This window comes from Microcaecilia unicolor, unplaced genomic scaffold, assembly GCF_901765095.1.
Source record: "Microcaecilia unicolor unplaced genomic scaffold, aMicUni1.1, whole genome shotgun sequence".
Taxonomy (NCBI): domain Eukaryota; kingdom Metazoa; phylum Chordata; class Amphibia; order Gymnophiona; family Siphonopidae; genus Microcaecilia; species Microcaecilia unicolor.
In genome coordinates, this window is record NW_021963016.1 from 347,355 (window position 1) to 367,802 (window position 20,448).

At 42.2% G+C, this 20,448-nt stretch overlaps 1 protein-coding gene across 1 annotated transcript in view; it reads right to left on the reverse strand.

The window, feature by feature from the left end:
* Positions 1–18,885, reverse strand: part of LOC115458753 (1,4-alpha-glucan-branching enzyme-like) — a gene marked incomplete at its 5' end in the record, with an annotated part of 86,022 nt that extends 67,137 nt beyond the window's left edge. Inside the window, 3 exon segments of the mRNA XM_030188566.1 lie at positions 4,675–4,721; positions 4,724–4,799; positions 18,770–18,885. Of these exon segments, the coding sequence (XP_030044426.1) occupies positions 4,675–4,721; positions 4,724–4,799; positions 18,770–18,885 (239 nt within the window).
* Positions 18,886–20,448: the final 1,563 nt, after the last annotated feature.

Genomic DNA, 20,448 nt, shown 5'->3' on the forward strand with positions numbered 1-20,448 from the left:
ACCTTTACCACATTTTCTGGCAACAAATTCCACAGTTGAATTACACATTGAGTGAAGAAACATTTTCTCCGATTTGTTTTAAATTTACTACTTTGTAGCTTCATCGTATGTCCCCTAGTCCTAGTATTTTTGGAAAGCGTAAACAGACGCTTCATGTCTACCTGTTCCACTCCACTCGTTATTTTATAGACCTCCATCATATCTCCCTTCAGTCGTCTTTTCTCCAAGCTGAACCGCTTTAGCCTTTCCTCAAAGGGAAGTCGTCCCATCCCCTTTATCATTTTCATTGCCCTTCTCTGCACCTTTTCTAATTCCACTATATCTTTTTTGAAATGCGGTGACCAGAATTGAACACAATATTTGAGGTGCAGTCGCACCATGGAGCGATACAAAGGCATTATAACGTCCTCATTTTTGCTTTCCGTTCTTATCCTAATAATACCTAACATTCTATTTGCTTTCTTAGCCACAGCAGCACACTGAGCGGAAGGTTTCAACGACACCTGGATCCCTTTCTTGGTCCGTGACTCCTAACGTGGAAATTTGCATGACGTAGCTATAATTCGGGTTCCTCTTTCCCACATGCATCACTTTGCACTTGCTCACATTAAACATCATCTGCCGTTTAGACGCCCAGTCTCGTAAGGTCCTCTTGTAATTTTTCACAATCTTCCTGCGATTTAACGGCTTATAATGCTGAATAGTTTTCTCCAGATCAGGGGCAGAGTTGAACGTTTTGAGAGGATTTCTTGTCAAATTTTCAGACTGAACTGCTGGTTTTGTCTTTAACAAGCAGGAGGCAGCTCCTGCAAGTTTTAAAGGCAGACTGGAAAGTAAACATGCAACAGAGTAGAAATCATCCTACTGGAGTATCATCTCTTCCTAAGCCTTGCCTTTCTAAGATCCAGGTTTAAGACAGAACTGACACAGATCCGGCATTTGAATTAACCCCCCTCCCCATTCTTCGGCCTCATGACATCCTCATACCACAGCCTCTGTAGCCAATTCAGTGTCACCACGATGGCTTTCATTCTGGGTGACTCTCCATTCTCTGGATCATCTTTCCCACCAAGGACCATGGGGGAAAATACAAAACAGACTGTCTCATGGGTAAGGTTGCATCAACACATCTATGTTGGCCATGCAATGTTCCTTTCTGCAACTGAAGAATCTTAATACTTTGCTTCCATTGGTTGCCATCAAGTCAATGATTGGAATACTCTCACCCCAATAGCATACAATGTAACTCAAGGCCGTGTCTACAAAACGCCACTCTCCTAAGGTCCCATGTATTTCAGTTGAGGAAGGCTGTCAGCATGTCTCTACTCTGGCCACGAGTCGCTGACATTTTTCTCAGTGGAGGAGGGTGAATAGTGAAGTGCCGCAGAGATCTGTACTATGACCGGTGCTACTTAACATTTATAAATGATATGAAATGGAAAAGTGAATTGATTAAATTTGCTGATGACACAAAACTATTCAAAGTGTTAAAACACATGCGGACTGTGAAAAATTGCAGGAAGACCTTAAGAAATTGGAAGACTGAGAATCTAAATGGCAGACAAAATTTAATGTTGACAAATGCAAAGTGATGTACATTGGGAAGAATAATCCACATCAAAGCTACCTAATGGTAGGATCAACCGTAGGAATCAGCACCCAAGAAAAAGATCTTGGTGTCACTGTAGACAATACACTAAAATCTTCTGCCCAGTGTGTTGCAGCAGCCAAAAATGTAAACAGGATTCTAGGAATTATTAGGAAAGAGATGGAAAATACGACTAAGATTATTGTAATGTCTCTGTTTAGCTCCATTGCGTTCAATTCTGGTTGCCGTATCTCAAAAAAAAAAAAAAAAAAAAAGGATATAGCAGAATTAGAGAAAGAAGAGCGACCAAGATGATAAAGAGGATGGAACTCTCTCATATGAAGAAAGGCTAAAGAGGTTAAGGTTCTTCAGCTTGGAAGAGACGGCTGAGGGGTGATCTGATTGAGGTCTACAGAACCTAAAGTGTTATAGAATGGGTAAAAGTGAATTGATTTTTTTTACTCTTTCAAAAGTACAAAGACTAGGGGGCACTCAATGAAGTTGCATAGAAATACGTCCATAGTCTGTTATTGAGATGGACATGGAGGAAAGCCACTGCTTGCTCTGGGACTGGTAGCATGGAGTGTTGCTATTAATTGGTTTTCTGCCAGGTACTTGTGTCCTGGATTGGCCACTGTTGGAAGCAGGATATAGGGCTAGATGGATCATTGGTCTGACTCAGTACGGCTATTCTTATGTTCTAAGGGATTTCAGCAACTTCACGAAGGATCAACAGAAGTACACACAAGATACATAAACCCAACAGATCACTGTCTGAAAAGCCAGCACCGGCACTTCATAGGTCTGATTCAGAAAGGCTTCCATCTGCCTGTCCTGAGAACACTTGAATTCTGTGCCCTCCTCCACCAGGCTAGCCAACACAAATGCATCTATTTTGGTAAGATGCAATCTCGCTTTCTCTTCTGTGGGCTCTGGGTAGAACTTGTCATGGACCTGCCCACATTCAGTATATCCCATTGCATAGATCATATTTTTCATTGGTCAGTGAACAAAGAAGAACTTGTCTGACTTCCTGATCCCATCCAACAAAGAATCCTCTGAGTTTGGGATGGGTCTTCTGAGATCTTCAGTATTCCCAACACCTGTGACGTTATTTATGCATCTTCCCCAAAAGGCACTTTCTCTTCCTCCATGGACTCTGCAGAGCCTCTGAGTGCTCTCCTGGGGGGGAGGGGGAGGAGGGAGAGAATTTGTCAGTGTATTGTCCAAGCCCGGGACAGTGTCTCTTCCAGCTCCTCTTCCAAAGTGAGTCTAGGCCTCTTCAACGCAGAGGGCATTTACTCCCCCACTCAGGCTCTACTACAGACAGAAGTCCTGGTGCATCAGCCAGCAGCACAAACTCCAGGCTAAAATTCATCCCTGTCATCCAGTCTGGCTCTACCTTCCTTGGTGAGGTCCATTCTCCCTGCCCCAAACTTGAACCAGGCCCCCCGAGCAAATGTAGTTACTGCACTGATAACAATGGCTGCCATTTCTGCCAAAATCACATGCACACTAGCACAATGCTGCTCTCCACTGCTGGAACCATGCCACTCTCAACCTGCTGCTCTTCCTTACAAGTTCAACACTGTACAGACACCCTGATGCTGGAGCAGTGGCAGCTGCAGGCTGCACATCACCAGGTGTGCTTGGCCTGTGCTATTATGCCATGTTCTGACAGACTTCTATATGTCCCCTTCAGCAGCCCAGACCGAACTGGGAACTGCCAGAGCTGCTCCTTCAGTATCCTGGCCTGCTTTTTGCCTTGGCTTTTTTTTTTTAATTGATGGTGCCTAGGAGCTTACTTCAGAGCCTCTTCTCAAAAATAGGGCGAAGCGGAGGTAGCGAAATAACTCCTTCAAGGGAGCATAAGGCAAAATAACTCATTCAAGGGAGGGACCCAGGCCCACTGGTTTTCCCAGCCCTGAGTTGTCTGGAGTAACCTCAGCTGGTCCCAGTCTTCTTGTTTTGCTCTTTGATTTTTCTTCTTTTTCTTTAAGGCATCCAAAAGGCCAACAGATTAAGTTTCAAGTTTATTAAAGACTTTCTATCCCACCCATCAAAACATGTGTCTGCGCGGCTTACAATCTAACGTCAAAAAGGTAAAGGAGAGGCAACCAAAACCAAACCTCAAAGACATGACAAAGACAGTGGAAACAGAGAGGAGCAGAGGAAGAACTACAATAAATAAGAGGAAAGAGAGAGACGGAAGATAAAACACAATAGGAAGGGACAAAGATACTGGTAAATCTGCCAGGAAAAGATGGGTCTTTAAGTCAAATCTCAAGAGCCTCCTTTCCAGGACAATGATCAGAGTCTGGCTATGAAGCTACCACCAGACCAGATCCAGGCTGCTCAGTTCTACCTCACCTAACATCTGTTGCAGACTGAGGAATACTGCCTGGCTGTAGGATGCACAGGAACCTATGTAGTGTGACTACACCAAACCAGTGGTTTCTCTTTCTCCATCTGCTGGTAGAGTATAAACCCACATTTCTGGTCTGGTCTGGAGGGATAACGAGGAAAGCAAATTTATTGACCAAAGGTGATGTACTGGCCCAAAAAAGACACAGTGAAAGAAATGTGAACAAGAATAACATTGGAAAAAAAGATTACCTGCTTATTAGGATTTCAAGAGGCAATCATATTAGTATTGATCTTTTCAACTCAGTCAACTGATTAGATGTTTGACAAGTCTTAAAAATACATTTTTACGATACATGCATTGTTTTTGGATTTGGCCTTAAATTATTTCAACAAAATTATTGCCACAAGCAATTCCTAAAAGAAAGCTAGGGAGTGGAAGAATAACAGGCAATCTACTTTGAGATTACCATCAGCAACCAAGGGAATCACTGTTACAGGTCCCTTTTTATTATGATTTTTTTTAAAGTATATGCTCTTTAATACAAGTGACAAGCAACGTTATCTAATAGGTATCCACTGAACAAGAAAGAAAACGAACTAGAAAAATCATCTAATGGGCAATCATTTGAGATTTTATTTATACCACATATAAAAATGTGACTCAGCAATAATCAAGACTTAAAACATGCAACAGGACTAGAAAAAAAAACAGTTCTTACTTTATAGGATTCTGTAGGCTCCCAGTGTACCCAGTCATAAATCACATTTTACCTTCCTTGACCACATATTTTGCCCAAGGTGAAATACGATATAGGATCTGTCCATTTTTATCACGAATAACTACCTAAGAAACAAAAACAGAATGTTAGGAGCACATTTGTTTTGTCTGTAGCATGTACCAGGCCAGGTGTGTTCAATGAGTTGTTTCTACTTTGTATTTATGAAGGGGGGGGGGGGGGGGGGGGAAGGGTTCACAATTTTTTTTCTTTAAAGTTCAGAGATCAGTATATAAGCAGGCCATTTATCTTAACAATGCAGACTTATAGAGTGGAGTGGCGGCCTAGTGGTTAGGGTGGTGGACTTTGGCCCTGGGGAACTGAGGAACTGAGTTTGATTCCCGGCACAGGCAGCTCCTTGTGACTCTGGGCAAGTCACTTAACCCTCCATTGCCTGCCGCATTGAGCCTACCATGAGTGGGAAAGCGTGGGGTACAAATGTATATATATACTGGAGGCAGAAAGGGGGGACAGTCTGAGTAGTACCATAAGGACGTGTACAACTCTCTGCTGTACTCGGCTCTACTTCATCCATGTGCTGGCGGTTTCACAGGGTTGAATGCAGCAGAGGGCTGCGACATCATCAATATCAATACATGGAGAACAAAAGCTGGGTACAGCAGAGTTGTTTCTCTGTGTGCTGACAGCTTTATGGCCAAAATCATTAGACTGCAGTGGCTCTCAGGACACTGATTTATCTGAACATGGTTAGTTTTGGGTGCCACTGTTTGTGAGCTAGAGCCACAGCAAGAGATTTGGATTTTGGAATTTTAACCTGCCTGAAACTAAGCCATACGTATTTTCTTAATATTTAGTAATGTTTTCTGAACTGTTTCCCGTGTTTTTGGATTCTGAATTTTGTTTTTGTGGTTTTTTTTTTTTTTTTTTTTAACTTTTAGCATCTTTATGCATTTTGGAAGCGATTAAAAGTTTGGACTTTGCTAAAGGCTAGATGATTACATTAGTTTAGTTTTATTAATAACCTGTCTTTTCTTAAAAAGTGTCAAAGCAATTTACAGTGGTGAAACTATTTTTAAATATATCCTTGTTTAGCATCTTAACATTTAAAAGAAAGTCTAGCAACAATATCAGAAAGTTTGGTAAGTTTTGATTCATTGTGCTACATTATTATTATTTTTTTTAATTTTATTTATAACCATTTAAATTTTTACAAGTGATAAAACAACTTGCCAGAAATACAGAGAAGGTAATATATAGGAATTATTTCAATCAGGTAATTCTATTCTCTTCCTTAGACCACTAAATAGGGAGAGTGAAACAAGACAAGGAGATCAATTAAACAGTAAACAGAAAAAAAAAACATGGTATTAACTTGATTATCCCCAGATATTACTCGTCTAATTCATTATTCCACATTGATCGTCTGGTTGGCTTCTTCAAGGCCAATATGTTGTATAGTCAATTCATTTCATTGAAAACATACTTATTATCTAATATTAGTTAGAAATAATACATCTGATTACATTCTCTCTCTTTTAAAAACCAAAAGTTATTTAACAATACATATACTTGTCTCTAACTCAGATCCCACTGATTAAAGAAATCCCAGTTTTCACAGGCTTCACTCCTTTTAAAGTAATAATTGAGGAAATATTTCTGAGGAAAACTTTAGGAGTCAGACCCAGAACTCTGGGAAAAACAATAATCTCGATATTAATCATCTATAATAATATTCATTTTATTATTCAAAGTTTCTGGTTTATTATCATTTTCAAGATCATAACCACTTCTTGCTCGTGTAGAACTTCATTTGTTATATCAATTTTTCACTCTCAAATGGTTCCGTTAAATTGTCCTTGTAATTCTCTAATAAGATTATATCCGAAACAAAAATTATTTACTGCCACCGTTAGGTCCCGAAGCGCCTTCCAGATGATATTCAATGTAACTTCCACGGGAGCCAAAAACTCCAAGCTGATTTCTCTTAGGTGTTTAGGAGTGGTTCCGCCGATTCGGGTTCTGCTGTAAACGTCCTCCGTTTCAGCATATACCTCTAACTCACTCCTCCACTCCTCTGGACATAGTGGTTGACTAATTCGGGAGCGATGGAGTTGTTTTTTTCCAGGTCCAAGAGAGCTGACGCTCCTTCGCCAGCGCTAATCAAAGGACTTGCCACCCTTTCATCTGTGGGCAGTTTGTCACGCAGCGGTCCCGCACTTGCTGCTCAGGGGACAAAACGCTGGCCATCGGCGGCTGACCGCCGGTTGTCCCCTTCCTCTCAGTTAAGGTAACTGCAATTGCAGAGAGGAAATTTACATAGAGAAGACAAATACTTCAGAGGGCAGCTAGGCTGTTGGGCATACGAACTACAGGTCGCCATCTTACCACTCTCCCAGTTTGGGACACTCTTTGTCTGGTTTCTCCTCAGAGGCCTGATATGGGTAACCCTTCAGCATAGCCCTCTGAGTCATTGAAACACAGAAGCCCCTCCACCACTACAAGGTTGTGTCCCTTCGGAGGGGTGTGCTACATTATAATTATACAATAAGCAAATATTTAACCATGTTTATGTTTATTCAGTTTTTTAAATTAATCGCCAATTCATGGCAAGGCCAAATCTCAGCGATGTACAAAGTTTAAAAACACAAACTGGAAAGGAACGCTATATCAGGTAGTACAGGGAAGAGTCGAAAAAAAGAGATATCTACAAATATCTCTCTATATAAAAGGCAACACCAACATTCTATGAAGCCTCCAGACGGAAGTGTGAAGGGGGCGAGATATCCGGTTTCCCTATGAGTGTCTGCCCCGCCCTCTCTGTAACACAGTCAGTGAAGGAAAACAGCAGAGCACGAAATCAAATCGCTGGCTCTGTAACAGTGAAGGACTCAGAGGGGGGGAGGGGAGAGAGGCCAGAGGGCAGGGACACACACACTCCCACATGCACACAGAAGAAAACATTGCTAGCCCCCGTTTCATTTGCATCAGAAACGGGGCTTTTTTACTAGTACAGCAATAAAACACTGAATCTGACAGCAGCTGCTGCTATAAAAGGCAGCACTAACTCATGTCAAAAGCCAGAGTAAATAGATAAGTTTTCAAATTAGCTTTGAACTGCTTTAGGGAGGACTCTGAACGTAGGTTCAAGGGTAAGCTATTCCAAAAATAGGGTGCAAGAAAATAAAAAAAAGATGAAGAACGTGTGATCTCCCAGCGCAGCTGAGGTGGCGAAAGGAGTACCAATCTATGGTCATTAAGGGATCACAAGCATCTACTTGAGACATAAGGAATGGTACATCTAGCAAGGTAGTCAGGGGTCCCATCCCAAAGAACTTTGAGTGATTTTTAAGATTTACAGTAAAGGTGGATCTAATTAATTTGAAGAGCTTGGCCTTGAAGTAATTTATAACCGAACTGGAAAGTACCACCATGGAATAACTGCACATTTTTCATGCTTTAAAAACAGTTTTTGACTTTTCATGTGTCATCCTTTTCTCAACCTTAAAGGCAGTGGTACAAAACTGTAGGGTAGGTGAGCGACATGGGGGGTGGATAAGAGTGCTAGGCTTCATATGTGAATGTACATTGCGCATCTACACAAAATAAACAAAATCACTTCTCTGCCGACAGGATGGGATGGGTTGTTTAGTATGTTAGAACTATATTCTGGAAAAAGAGCAAACAAAAAACCAACAAAAGTGGAGAAACTAGATCCGCTACATGGATAAAAATAAAAGAACAGCAAAAAAGTAGTGAGATCAACACGACACTTCCAAGACACGTGGAGGCGAGTAATCAAAATGTTTCATTAAAAGAAAGTTAAAAAGACTCAACACGGAGCCGTGTTTCGGTGAAAAACGCCTGCTTCAGGAGTCTGTTTGTTGTATAAGCCAATGAATGGAACACCATAAGCAAGGCTGCCAAATCAAGCCTTTAAAAAGGATAATGACAGGTAAATGTGCCAAGCATAAGCTTAAAAAGACAAATAAAACTGGAAGAAAAGTCAACTGCAGTGGTGATAAGCAAGAAGCTGCCTCAGGTTGTAAGCGACGTGATATTACACCACACCATTTTTGCAAAAATATTCATTGGTTACCAGTACAATACAGGGCTAAATTTAAAACTTTATGTCTGATCTTCAAGGACCTTAAAGGAAATGACCCTGAGAAACTGAAGAATAGGATGATCCTTTACACACCACCAAGGACACTAAGGTCCTCTTAAGGACTATCACTAACCACACCCTCTCCAAAAGACATTACACAATGTGATACCCGCATACGAGCCTTCTCCAGAGTAGCCCCCACGCTCTGGAATGCACTGCCTGAAAGGCTCTGGATAACACAAGACTATCTCTGCTTCAGGAAGCAGTTGAAAGCTTGGCTCTTCAACGAGGACTTTAATGGAAGTAGTAACTAACTTGTTAGTCTCACTCATACACACACAAGGACTGACACAGGCTGCAACAGGATACGTTTATCCACTTCTACCCTAGCTGAGATAATATTTAACCATCTCTCTGACCTCATGTGCAACTTTCTTTAAATTAGTCACCTTATTTTCTAACTCCTACATAGTAATATAGTAAATGACGGCAGATAAAGACCTGAACGGTCCATCCAGTCTGCCCAACAAGATAAACTCATTTTACATGGTATGTAATACTATATATGTATATCTGAGTTTGATTTGTCCCTGCCTTTCTCAGGGCACAGACCGCAGAAGTCCGCCCTGCACTGGTTTTATTCTCCAAATACCGGCATTGCCACCCAATGTCCGCTAAGATTCCATAGATCCATTCCTTCTAAACAGGATTCCTTTGTGTTTATCCCACGCATGTTTGAATTCCATTACCGTTTTCATCTCCACCACCTCCTGTGGGAGGGCGTTCCACGTATCCACCACCTTCTCCGTGAAAAAATACTTCCTGACATTACTCCTGAGTCTGGCTCCCCCTTCAACCTCAATTCATGTCCTCAAGTTCTACCAGCTTCCCATCTCTGGAAAAGGTTCGTATGCGGATTAATACCTTTCAAATATTTGAACATCTGTATCATGTCACTCCTGTTTCTCCTTTCCTCCAAGGTATACAGGTTCAGGTTGGCAAGTCTCTCCTCGTACGGTTTGCAATGCAAATCCCATACCATTTTCGTACCTTTTCTTTGCACCGCTTCCAGTCTTTTTACATCTTTAGCCAGGTACGGCCCCCAAAACTGAACACAATACTCCAATTGGGGCCTCACCAACGACTTGTAGAGGGGCATCAACACCTCCTTTCTTCTGCTGGTTATACCACTTATGCAGCCTAGCATTCTTCTAGCCACGGCTGTCGCCTTGTCACATTGTGTCAGAGGATATGAAGGTGAAGAAACAAACACCACAAGATCTCTCTCCCCTCCTATTCGGTATCTCTCTTTTGGGTTTCTACACCCCAAATGCATCACTCTGCACTTCTTGGCATTACATTTTAACTTAGTATAAACTAACAAAACCCCTATAACTCAACATAAAAAATATATATCACAGTGCAGTGTGTGAAGAAAACAACAAAACAAAAATTCAACAAACAATTTTTTTGTAATTTTTATATTTGCAAGTAGTGCTCAGCGACTGGGCAACCATCACTAGACTGACTAGCAGCCTTTAAATGTGTTGTACCCGATAGTACATCATTGCACTATGCCTCCCACCTGCCTAAGATGTTATACTTTAGCTACTATTGATGATACTGAAATTCATATATGGATCCAGATATCCCAAAATGTAAGATCACATGAAAAACCACTTATCTTAGTGCTTTGAGGATAAATTCAGCTGTAGCTAGTGGAAGTCCCAGTCACTTTAATAACGTGCAGTGAAACAAAATATTGTAGAGCTTCTGAACCAGTTCCCTACATGCAAGCATGTTTCGCCATAGCGTCATCAGGGGAACGCCATTGTAAGTTCAGCCCTTTCAGCTTATTCACAAGTCTTCTGTGGGGGACCGTATCAAAGGCTTTGCTGAAATCCAAGTAGATTACATCTAGCGCACGGCCTTCATCCATTTCTTTTGTCACCCAGTCAAAGAAGTCAATGAGATTCGTTTGGCAGGATTTTCCTTTGGTAAAGCCACGTTGCCTTGGGTCCTGTAACCCGTCGGCTTCTAGAAAGTTAACTATCCTTTCTTTCAGCAGCGACTCCATTATTTTTCTTACCACTGACGTGAGACTTACCAGTCTGTAGTTTCCCCACTTCTTGTCTGCCTCCACTTTTGTAAAGAGGGACCACATCTGCTAGTCTCCAATCTCGCCGAACCTCTCCCGTCTCTAAAGATCTACTAAATAAATCTTTAAAAGGTCCCACCAGGACCTCACTGAGCTCCTTCAGTATCCTGGGATGTATCCCATCCGGCCCTGTAGCTTTGTCCACCTTCAGATTCTCCAACTGTTTATAAACTCTTTCTTCCATAAACGGCGCAGTATCCACTCCATTCCCAGATATTCCTTCAGCAGCCAACTGCGGTCCTTCACCAGGATTTTCCTCCGTGAACACTGAAGAGAAGTAATTGATTAGCACTTTTGCTTTATCCTCCTCACTTTCTACATAACCACTCTCATTATCTTTCAGTCTCGCAATTCCATTCCTATCTTTTCTCCTTTCTCCAATACATCTGAAAAAGGTCTTGTTACCTTTCAACAACTTTAGCCATTTATTCTTCCGCTCTCGCTAGCCGTATTTCCCTCTTCGCTTGAGTTTAATCCAAAAATCTTTTCCGTGATCCTCTCGTTGCATTCTTTTGTATTTCTTGAACAAAGCCTCTTTTGCTCTTATTTTTTCAGCTACTTGGTTGGAGAACCATATAGGCTTCCTGTTTCTCTTGGTTTTGTTTACTTTCCTTGCGTAAAGATCAGTCGCCATATTTATAGCAGCCCTCAGTTTTGACCATTGATGGTCCACTTCTCCTACGCCTTCCCACTCCAACAGCTCCTTTTTCAGGTATTCCCCCATTTTTATCAAAATCAGTACGTCTGAAATCCAGTACTTTTAGTTTTGTGCGTCCACAGTCCGCCTTCGCCCTTATATCAAACCATATCGTGTGATGATCACTATTACATAGGTGGGCACCCACCTGGATATTAGAAATACTTCCTCCATTCGTAAGCACTAGATCCAGCATCGACCCTTCCCTCGTGGGTTCCGTCACCATTTGTCTGAGCAAGGCACTTTGACAGGTGTCCACAATCTCCCTACTTCTTTCCGATTCCGCAGACGGGACGTTCCAATCCACATCAGATAAGTTGAAATCTCCCAACAGTAGCATCTCCCCTTTCATACCAATCTTTTGAATATCCTCCATCAGCTTCTCTATTTGTGCCGGAGGTCTGTAGATACCCCCGTGTGGATACAGGTTCCGTCTTCTCTTTCCAGGACGATCCATAAAGCTTCTTCCTTTCCCCAGGTGCCCTGCATTTCAGCCGCTCTGATATTGTCTCTCACATACAGCGCCACTCCTCTACCTCTTCAGCTCTCTCTATCCTTTCTAAAAAGATTATAGCCCGGTATAGTCACATCCCATTCATGGGAATCATTGAACCACGTCTCTGTAATAGCAACAATATCCAAATTTTCTTCAAACATCAGGGCTTGCAAGTCTTGAACCTTTTTACCTAGACTATGAGCATTTATGCTCATTGCTTTCCATCTGTGTAGAGAGTTAAGGTGGTTTTCTGTATTTAGATGACCTTTCCCTCTGCCATCAAATTTATTCTGGGGGTGACTTTCCGAATTTCCTCGTTTCTTTATGTCACCCCCGCCTTATAGTTTAAATGTCTAGAAACATACTGTCTGAATTTCTTCCTAAGGATCCTTTTTCCCGTCACCGAAATATGTAGTCCATCATTTCAGTACAGCCTGTTATTTTTCCACGTATTACCCCACGCCCCTATGTGACTAAAACCTTCTTCTTTACACCAAGACTCAAGCCACTTATTGAATTCCACTGTTTTGCGTAGTTTTTCTTCTCCTTTCCCCCATGTGGGAATTACTTCAGAAAAAGCCACAGTCCCGAACCAAAGACTTCAGTCCCTCCCCAAGCTTCTGGAATGCTCTCTGTGCTGTAAATTTGCTATTGTTGGCCAAGTCAATTGTCCCCAGGTGAATTACAACATCAATACTCGAAGCCTTGCTCTCTTCTTGGATCACTTTCAGAATTTGGTCAGTACAACTGGTAGCTGAAGATCCTGGAAGGCATTTCACTAGGTTGGAACCCTTGAACTGTGTTCCTAAGTTAATGCCTCTGATAATGGAGTCTCCGAGAAGTAAGAGTTTTCTGCTTTTCACCAATCTGTTATTTTGGGGGGGGGGGGGGGGTGGGGGGTGATTCTTGGGTTGTGCTACTTTCATAGCCTCTGATTCCACCACAGTACTTTTTTCAGCATCATAATGATGCAGCGCAGCAAAAGAATTTGACAGGGGCAAAGGTTGGGAAGATGAGAGCTTCTGTGTCACAGATCTTAGTCTACCTGAGCCTACTGTGACCCATCTATCCCTCTGCTGTTGCATTATCTGTGGCAGTGGTGGTGGTAAATTGGCAGGGAATTGAGTAATCCTGAATGCTTTTTTAGTTGAAGCTAATTCTTTCTTGAGTTTGTTGATCTCATCTTTCAAAGTTGATAATTGGAAACAGATAGGACAAGCTCTAAGGCTCCAGACAGTTTGCCTTAGGATTAAAGCATAACATGTATTGCACTGAATAAAGGACATATAGATGTGATTCATAAGTGTAAAAAAGGTTATCTATGATAGGGGTAACATTAACCATCTCTCTGACCTCATGTGCAACTTTCTTTAAATTAGTCACCTTACTCTCTAACTCTTCGTACTCTATTACCTAGCTATATGTTCCATCTTTGTTTATACTCCAAACTGTCAATTAAAATATTCTATTACGTATTATGTTGACATTGTAAGTATACTATGTCAGACTTTGTATTGTTATTTGATTACTAGTAAAAAAGGCCCGTTTCCGAAACCAATGAAACGGGCGCTAGCATGTGGTTTTTTGTGTGTGTGTGTATGTGTCACAGAGTTATTTTGTGTGTGTGTGTGTGAGTGTGTGAGGGTGCGGTGTGTGTGCAGGTTGTTGATGTGTGACTCTTTTTGTTTTGTTTTTTGCTTGGGGGTTGGGGGATGTGATGTGCTGGCAAAGTGGGTTGGATTGGTGTGTGGCTTTGAGGGTGTGTTTCTGTTGTATTGTGTGTGTGTGTGTGGTTTTGTCTGTCAATGAGGTTTGTGGAGGGGGGTCTTTCTGTTGGTGAAATGTAAATGTGGTTGTAGGGGGGGTCAGTCTTTGTTGAGTGTTTTTTTTTTGTGTTGTGCTGAGGCAGCAGTGTTGTTTTAGATGGGCGGAAGGAAGAGGAGCACGTTCTTTGTCTGTCGGTATTTTTTGGCCGTTTCAGGGCTGCTGTAGGGGAATGCTGGAAGAGAAATGTGCTGTTGGAAGCAGCGCCATCTTTTTTCCATTGGGCTGGTGTTCTGGGCATCCTGGAGGTGGGTGACGGCTTGCCTGAGGACGGGGATGGTTGTTTTAAGTTGGCGGAAGGGAGAAGAGCACGGTCTCAGGCCGTCGGGGGGTGATCCGGTATGTTTGGTCCATTTCAGGCCGGCTGCAGGGAGACTGCTTGCCTGAGGCTGGGGATGGTTGGGCACGTCCTTGGCCACTTCGGCAAAAGGGGAAGAGGAAGGGGGTGGGGAGTTACCTGCAGCCGCCTGAGAAACCATGTATTCTTTGTTTGTTTTGTATTATTAGTTTGCATTTCTGTTGAAGAAAGAGTGGATGCCTTTCGAATGATGGAGGTGGTGCGTCGGTGTGTAGTTGGCTGCCAAACTAACGAAACAGTCTCCAGAGATTCCTAGGCAGGGAAGGAGTACTCCTCCCCCTTCCTTGGTCGCTGTTTGCTGCTGGCTGGGTCGCGGGTAATCCTTCCAGCTGGGCCGCAGCTTGTCCTGTTCGCCCACGTCCCAGATGGTGACGGGCACGTTGTTTTCCGGCTCCTCTGACTCCATGTCAAGCGATCCCAAATATAGTCTGTGCTATAGGCCCTCTGGCACTCTTCAATACTGGCATTAGGCATTTAAACATTTCTCCCCCCTCTCCCCCAGTCTATTTTTGCACATACCCACAGCAGGAATATTCTTCTCTCGTTCCAGCGGTGGTTCTGTGCTCTCCGTGCTGCACAGATAATGAGCCATTCTGCTGGGGAATGCTCCTCCCTTATTGTCACGTACTTTCCTCTGATTGGTCCGTCTTATGTTGCCTAGTGTTGCCTGGGAACGGTGTTGTGATGGTCCTTTGTGTTTCAGAATGTTGAGGGTGTTTTTTCTGATTGGTCCGTCATTCGAGGGCGGGGCAGAGAGACATGGTCAGTGTTGTGGCTTCACCACCATGAATCCATGAACCCTTCAGTGAGTGACTGAGTGACTTCAGAACGTTGTCTCCAGAACGTTGAGGGTGAGTTTTATTATAGTAGATTTTTACAGCTGTAATTATCTATTGCTCATGTTTGATTCATTCTTATTGTACACTGCCTTCAGTGAATTCCTTCAAAAAGGTGGTAAATAAATCCTAATAAAATAAAATGAAAAAAGTATTAATTGTAATATTTTAGTTTGATGTAACATAGTAGATGACGGCAGAAAAAGACCTGCACGGTCCACCCAGTCTGCCCAACAAGATAAACTCACATGTGCCATTTTTTGTGTATACCTTACCTTGATTTGTACCTGTCTTTAGTACATGTATTTTATGATTGTGTATGTTTATTTGGAACCTGCTTAGTTTTTTTACCCATGCATTATACACCTTCCCAGGCACACGTTCACTTTTGTACAGCTATTATAAAATTTTTTGAAGGATCTACAGAAGTAATGCAACTGGACTGCTTAATATACAATTTTCAGGCAGTCAAGTGCAGATAGTCATTGATCCTGTGTGATTTTTTTTTTGTTACATTTGTACCCCGCGCTTTCCCACTCATGGCAGGCTCAATGCGGCTTGCATGGGGCAATGGAGGGTTAAGTGACTTGCCCAGAGTCACAAGGAGCTGCCTGTAACTGAAGTGGGAATCAAACTCAGTTCCCCAGGACCAAAGTCCACCACCCTAACCACTAGGCCACTCCTCCACTCCATGTATTTTTTTTATGTGTTGATTATTTTTAGTACTCTATTCTCAGTGCAGTAACATTTTTTCACATACTTTTTTTAAAAAAAAAAAGTCCGTTTCTTAACTTCAACAATGCAATACAAAAAGTGTTAAATCACTTAACTGGCAGCGGTAAAGTAGAAATCAGGAACCTCAACTGACATGGACAGATTTTGAAACTTTGTCAGGGCGGAGGTTCTATAACTCACTCCAGCTTCGCTCTTCTTAGTGAAAATATGGTTTCAAAACCTGGCCATGTAGGTTGAGGTTCCTGATTTCTACTTTATCGCTGCCAGTTAAGTGATTTAACACATTTTGAATTACATTGTTGAAGTTAAGAAACGGACTTTTTTGAAAAATAGTATGTGAAAAAATGTTACTGCACTGAGAACAGAGTACTAAAAATAATCAACACATAAAAAAATACATCACACAGGATCAATGACGATCTGCACTTGACTGCCTGAAAATTGTATATTAAGCAGTCCAGTTGCATTAATTCTGAAGATCCTTCAAAAAAATTTATAATAGCTGTACAAAAGTGAACGTGTGCCTGGGAAGGTGTATAAAGCACGGGTATATGATGATCCCCGCACAGTTATAAATTGAATTGTCCAGTTCTATGTGATTTATTGAATAGTAGGTTTTTTTTTAGGCATGATATAATTTACTTATTTGGATTTATTTACCGCCTTTTTGAAGGAATTCACTCAAGGAGGTGTACAGTAAGAATAAATCAAACATGAGTAATAGGCAATTACAGCAGTAAAAATATTCAAATAATACAAAATATGGCATAGTATACTACTTACAATGTCAACACAGTACGTAATAGAACATTTTAATTGACAGTGATGGGTGTAAGCAAAGATGGAACATATAGATAGGTAAAAGAGTAAGAGGAGTCAGAAAGTAAGGCGACTAATTTAAGTAGACGTGCATATGAGGTTAGAAAGATGGTTAAATTTTATCTCAGCTAGGGTAGGAGTGGATAAACATGACCTGCTGCAGTATGTGCAGCCCATGTCACTCGTGTGTGTGAGTGAGACTAACATGTTAGTTACTTCTTCCATTAAAGGCCTGGTTGAAGAGCCAAGCTTTCACCTGCTTCCTGAAGTAGAGATAGTCTTGTGCTAAGCGGAGCTTTTCAGGGAGTGCATTCCAGAGTGTGGGGGCTACTCTGGAGAAGGCTCGTATGTGGGTATCACATCGTGTAATGTCTTTTGGGGAGGGTATGGTTAGTGATAGTCCTTGAGAGGACCTTAGTGTCTTTGGCGGTGTGTGGAGGATCATCCTATTTTTCAGTTACTCAGGGTCATTTCCTTTAAGGGCCTTGAAGATCAGACATAGAGTTTTAAATTTAGCCCTGTATTGTACTGGTAGCCAATGAAGTTTTTGTAAGAATGGTGTGATGTGGTCCAGTCGCTTGCAACCTTCTATGAGTCTTGCTGCAGCATTCTGAATCAGTTGAAGCTGGTGCAGGCCCTTTGTAGTCAGACCGTTGTATAGTGCATTGCTTCAATCCAGTCTTGATGTTATCATGGCATGCACAACTGGGATAAGATTTATCTTCTTGATGTAAGGAGAGAGACAGCGCAGCTGTCGCAAATAGTAGAAGCAGCTCTTGAAGGTTACTTGGATTTGGGAATCAGAGTAAGTGTTGAATCTAATTGTATTCCAAGGTTCCTGGCTTGTGATTTCATGAGGAGTTTGTACTTCCGAAAAGAGATTCTGATGTCAGGTATGTATCCACTTGTGTTAGGGACCTAGAGAAGCTGGGTTTTACTTGGGTTCAGGCAAAGTTTGTTGTGTTTAGCCCATTCTTGAATTGATGTTAAACAGGTAATCAGTTGGGTTTTTTTTTGTTACACTTGTACCCCGCGCTTTCCCACTCATGGCAGGCTCAATGCGGCTTACATGGGGCAATGGAGGGTTAAGTGACTTGCCCAGAGTCACAAGGAGCTGCCTGTGCCTGAAGTGGAATCGAACTCAGTTCCTCAGTTCTACAGGACCAAAGTCCACCACCCTAACCACTAGGCCACTCCTCCATTACCACTAGGCCACACCTCCACTGTTGCTACTATTTGAGATTCTACATGGAATGTTGCTATTCCACTAGCAACATTCCATGTAGAAGTCGGCCCTTGCAGATCACCAATGTGGCCGTGCAGGCTTCTGTTTCTGTGAGTCTGACGTCCTGCACGTACGTGCAGGACGTCAGACTCACAGAAGCAGAAGCCTGCGCAGCCTTCTACATGGAATGTTGCTAGTGGAATAGCAACATTCCATGTAGAATCTCCAATAGTATCTATTTTATTACATTTGTACCCCGTACTTTCCCACTCATGGCAGGCTCAATGTGGCTTACATGGGGCAATGGAGGGTTAAGTGACTTGCCCAGAGTCACAAGGAGCTGCCTGTGCCTGAAGTGGGAATCGAACTCAGTTCCTCAGTTCCCCAGGACCAAAGTCCACCACCCTAACCACTAGGCTACTCCTCAGGTTCAATGGGTATGAGTAGCTGCACATCATCCGCATAGATGTAGAACTGAGTGTCCGTTGACCGAATCAGCTCAGCTAGTGGCTTGAGGTAGATATTGAACAGAATAGGTGACAGTATCGATCCTTGTGGTACCCCGCAGGTCAGTGTCCATGGTGGTGATGAGTTGCTGCCAAACATTATGGAGTGCTATATAAGTAATTATTCTTACAGCGATGCTTCTGATCTGCTGTGGCTGCAAAGAGCTTATGAGCAAAGTGGGAACAATGCTGGAATACAAACCTAAGTTGTCTGCCTGACGTATAAATTTCAGATAACAATTTCTCTGGAAAATGCAACTGGAAAAATTGTAGCATACCATATGAGCTACAGATCCAAAAAACAGGAAAGCTCCTTACCTTTAATTTTGATCCATGAGGAATAGGTGGCGATTTATCTTCTCTGGGAGGGATATAAAGCTCCCATTTTCCATAACTCATTTTTTTATATGGATGAGAAAAAGGATTCCAGCCATCTGCAAACAAAAAAACATAACTAAAATTTACATTCTATATATCTAACAAACTTAGGGGCCCTTTCACTAAGTGGCAGTAGGGCTACCACGATGGGTAGCGCACAGCAAAACGGTCGCCCAGGTACCCAGAGGTGGTTTTGTTTTTGCCGAACACCATTTCCCGCACCAAAAAATAATTTTGTATTTTTTTTAGCAAGGGGGGGGGAGGGGCGGCGAATAGGTGTGCCTAGCGGTAATCAGGCATCACACATCACTGCTCAATTACTGCTGGGTTAACGCTTGAGCCCTTACTGCCTACTAAATAGGAAGCAGTAAGGGCTCAGGCAGTAAATGGCCACACATCAATTTTTATACTAGCGCACAGCTATTAATAACCTTCAAATAAAAAAAAAACTATATTGGGTTTTTTTTCCCGCTGCAGTAAAAAGTGGCCTGGCATACAGCATTTCCACGTGCCCACGTTACCGCAGAAGTAAATTTAAATTTAAAACAAATCGGAGAAAAGTTTTCTTCACCCAACGCATAATTAAACTCTGGAATTTGTTGCCGGAAAACGTGATGAAGGCGGTTAGCTTGGCAGAGTTTAAAAAGGGGTTAGATGGTTTTCTAAAGGACAAGTCCATAAACCACTACTAAATGGACTTGGGAAAAATGCACAATTCCACGAATAACATGTATAGAATGTTTGTACGTTTGGGAAGCTCGCCAGGTGCCCTTGGCCTGGATTGGCCGCTGTCGGGGACAGGATGCTGGGCTCGATGGACCCTTGATCTTTTCCCAGTGTGGCATTACTTATGTACTTTTTAACCGCAGCTCAGAAAAAAGAGCCCCTTAGTTTTAAGGAAATGATTTGTTTCAAGGATGCTACACATCAAAAGTATCCAGTTCACCAATAACAAGACAATCAGTTTTCTTTGTAAAACTAACTAGCGAGGTAATTAAATTTGCTGACGACACAAAGTTATTCAAAGCTGTTAAATCGCAGGAGGATTGGGAAAAATTACAAGAGGACCTTACAAGATTGGGAGACTGGGCATCCAAACAGCAGATGACGTTTAATGTGAGCAAGTGCAGAGTGATGCATGTGGGAAACAGGAACCCAAATTATAGCTACCTAATGCGAGGTTCCACATAAGAAGTCACAAACTAGGAAAGGGATCTAGGTGTTGTCGTTGATGCTACGTTGAAACCCTCTGCTCAGCGTGTGGCTGCAGCTAACAAAGCAAATAGAATGTTAGGTACTATTGGGAAAGGAATGGAAAACAAAATGAGGATGTTACAAAATGCCTTTGTATCGCTCCTCAAATATTATGTTCAATTCTGGTCACCACACCTTAAAAAAGATATAGTGGAATTAGAAAAGGTACAAAGAAGGGCGACGAAAATGATAAAAGGGGATGGGATGACTTCCCGATGAAGAAAGGCGAAAGCGGCTAGGGCTCTTCAGCCTGGAGAAAAGACGGCTGAGGGGAGATATGATAGAGGTCTATAAAATAATGAATGTGTTCAGGCTACTGCCAATAACTTGCCAAGGTTTACGGAACAGTGGGGGGGGGGGGGGGG